The sequence below is a fragment of the Aegilops tauschii genome, chromosome 2, assembly GCF_002575655.3.
Source record: "Aegilops tauschii subsp. strangulata cultivar AL8/78 chromosome 2, Aet v6.0, whole genome shotgun sequence".
Classification (NCBI taxonomy): Eukaryota; Viridiplantae; Streptophyta; class Magnoliopsida; order Poales; family Poaceae; genus Aegilops; species Aegilops tauschii.
In genome coordinates, this window is record NC_053036.3 from 450,546,577 (window position 1) to 450,549,055 (window position 2,479).

A 2,479-nucleotide genomic window follows, 5' to 3' on the forward strand; every position below is an offset into this window, starting at 1 on the left:
CGGCCCGGCCCGGCCCATGGCCAGATATACCCATCCTGCAGTGAACGAAGGCAAGGTTAATTTGACGGATTATTAGATGAACGCGGGCAGAGCGGCCAGGAATCCAAGAGATGCTACCTGCTATCGTTGTCTCTCGATCCCGCTGGTGATACAGTGGTCAACTCTGAAATAACTGCTGCCTCGAGATCCTTCATCAATGAGCAGAGCAGGAAGTCTCCTCTATAAGTGGACACACACCACTCAGCTAGTGCGTACCCTAAAACTTGGATCACAGCCTACTCTTGTTTTCAAAGCACTACTGCTTCACTCGCTGTGCCGTAAGACAGGAACGTAGATGACGAGGAGGGGAAGAGAGATGGTGCAAGTTCCCCGTCGCGTCGCGCTGCTCCTGCTCTTCTGCATGGCTGCTCTCGTGGCCTCGGACACCACTGACGGTGAGAGCTTTCAAGCTGTGTTACGTACGTGTTTCATTTCTAGTGCATGGCATTTGTATGACGAGCTGATTAATCATGCCGGGAGCTGCGTTATGTCCTTTTTTTCCATGTTCATCAGGCCTCCTGCCGAACGGCAACTTCGAGGAGGCGCCGGACAGGTCGCAGATGGACGGGACGAGGGTGACGGGCCGCTACGCGATACCGCGATGGGAGTCCTGTGGGTGCGTGGAGTACATCTGCTCGGGCCAGAAGCAGGGGGACATGGTGCTGCCGGTCCCGGAGGGCGCCCACGCCGTGCGGCTGGGCAACGAGGCCTCCGTCCAGCAGCAGCTCAGCGTGACGCCGGGGACGCACTACGCGATCACCTTCAGCGCGGCGCGCACCTGCGCCCAGGCCGAGAAGCTGAACGTGACGGTCGGGGCGCAGTCCGGCGAGCTCCCCATCCAGACGGTGTACACCAGCAGCGGCTGGGACTCCTACTCCTGGGCGTTCGAGGCCAAGGACAGCGTCGTGTCGCTCACCGTCCATAACCCCGGGTACGATGAAGACGCCGCCTGCGGCCCCCTCGTCGACTCCTTCGCCATCAAGACCCTCCTGCCACCTCAACAAAGCAACTGTACGTACTAGGATCATACATAACCTCTCGTTTTCAGTATAGCTACGTACGTGATTTCTGTCTGGATTCGCCCAAGATAACTAACGAAATACTTACTCCGGCCGCCAGATAACATGCTGAAGAACGGGGACTTCGAGGAGGGCCCGTACATCTGCCCCAGCACGTCGTGCGGGGTGATGGTGCCGCCCATGGACGAGGACAGGTACTCCCCGCTGTCCCCGTGGATGATCATGTCGTCGACCAAGTCCGTCCGGTACGTGGACGCGGCGCACTACGCGGTGCCGCAGGGCGCCCGGGCCGTGCAGCTGGTGTTCGGGGCGGAGAGCGCGCTGGTGCAGGAGGTGTGCACCGTGCCGGGGCTGCCGTACAAGATGGAGTTCTCGGTCGGGGACGCGGCCGATGGGTGCACGGGCTCCCTGGCCGTCGAGGCGTACGCGGCGGGCGGCAGGGTGACGGTCCCGTACGAGTCCCAGGGCACGGGCGGGTTCACGCGCGGCGCGCTCGAGTTCACGGCGACGGAGGACCGGACGCGGGTGGTGTTCGTCAGCGCGAGCTACAACATGAAGTCCGATGGCACGGTCTGCGGGCCCGTCGTCGACGACGCCTCGCTCGTCTGCGCGCAGAGCCATGCTCGCCGGCTGCTTCTGTGATTGTGCGGTGCCGCAATGTATGATGGTCCGTTGGTCTGTGACACGAACAATGGGTAACTACAGAGGGGTCCAAAACTCCGAGCGCTCGGCAGTTGTAAACCAGGGTTCTGTAATGTATCGTGGATAATTTGCATTAGGGAATACTATCATTTTAAGTATTCTTTTCACGTTTGGGTGGCAACTAGGCAAGTAACTTCGGAATGATAAAACACCAGCAAGTTTTTTTTTGTTTTGAAAATGAGAATTACCCCCAGCTTCTGCAATCAGCAAGTGCAAGACACATAGTTCTGTCATCCGTGGCAGATTTACACGAGCGCATGACGCGGCATCGTGGCAGCCGAGCCGATAGATGCGGCGCCTGCAGCGCCGGGTGCCGGGAGTAGACCTCTTTTTTTACAGCAGAGCGAGTTGACAAATCTTATTCCATTTTTTAGGAAAGAAATTGCCTCCCAACGGCAGCCCCAAAAGCAGAGGAGAGAAAATGGCTCTCCTCTCGAGCGCCCGCTCCCCTCCACACATCCCGCTGCCCATCGTGGCCTGTGCGGTGGGCCATGGAGTTCATCCCCGGCGCCCCGGAGCGGAGGCCGGCCACGTCGAGCTGTACGGTGATGAGCACCCCGGCGATGGAGGAGGAGGCGTATCAGCTGAGACCATGTCGCTGCTCCTCACTGCCGCGGGTGACTGCCCGGCCATCACGCCGGACATGATTGCTCGTGTGGTGGCGCATGAGCATCGGTTCGACCTCCGGGACATCTCCGTCGCGCTGTGCTTCCCTGAAG

The 2,479-nt window shown here is 59.7% G+C and overlaps 1 protein-coding gene across 1 annotated transcript; it reads left to right on the forward strand.

The window, feature by feature from the left end:
* Positions 1–239: 239 nt before the first annotated feature.
* Positions 240–1,858, forward strand: LOC109736352 (BIIDXI-like protein At5g11420). Its single transcript, XM_020295574.3, has 3 exons — positions 240–434; positions 553–1,050; positions 1,159–1,858. The coding sequence occupies exons 1-3, from the start codon at positions 335–337 to the stop codon at positions 1,698–1,700; spliced, it is 1,140 nt and encodes a 379-aa protein (XP_020151163.1). The 5' UTR covers positions 240–334; the 3' UTR covers positions 1,701–1,858.
* Positions 1,859–2,479: the final 621 nt, after the last annotated feature.

Excerpts from the sequence above, each read along its gene's own strand:
- LOC109736352 (XM_020295574.3), top strand. The coding sequence starts at position 335 with ATGACGAGGAGGGGAAGAGAGATGGTGCAAGTTCCCCGTCGCGTCGCG. Across the intron at positions 435-552 it reads GGCCTCGGACACCACTGACG|GCCTCCTGCCGAACGGCAAC; the intron begins GTGAGAGCTTTC and ends CATGTTCATCAG. Across the intron at positions 1,051-1,158 it reads GCCACCTCAACAAAGCAACT|ATAACATGCTGAAGAACGGG; the intron begins GTACGTACTAGG and ends TCCGGCCGCCAG.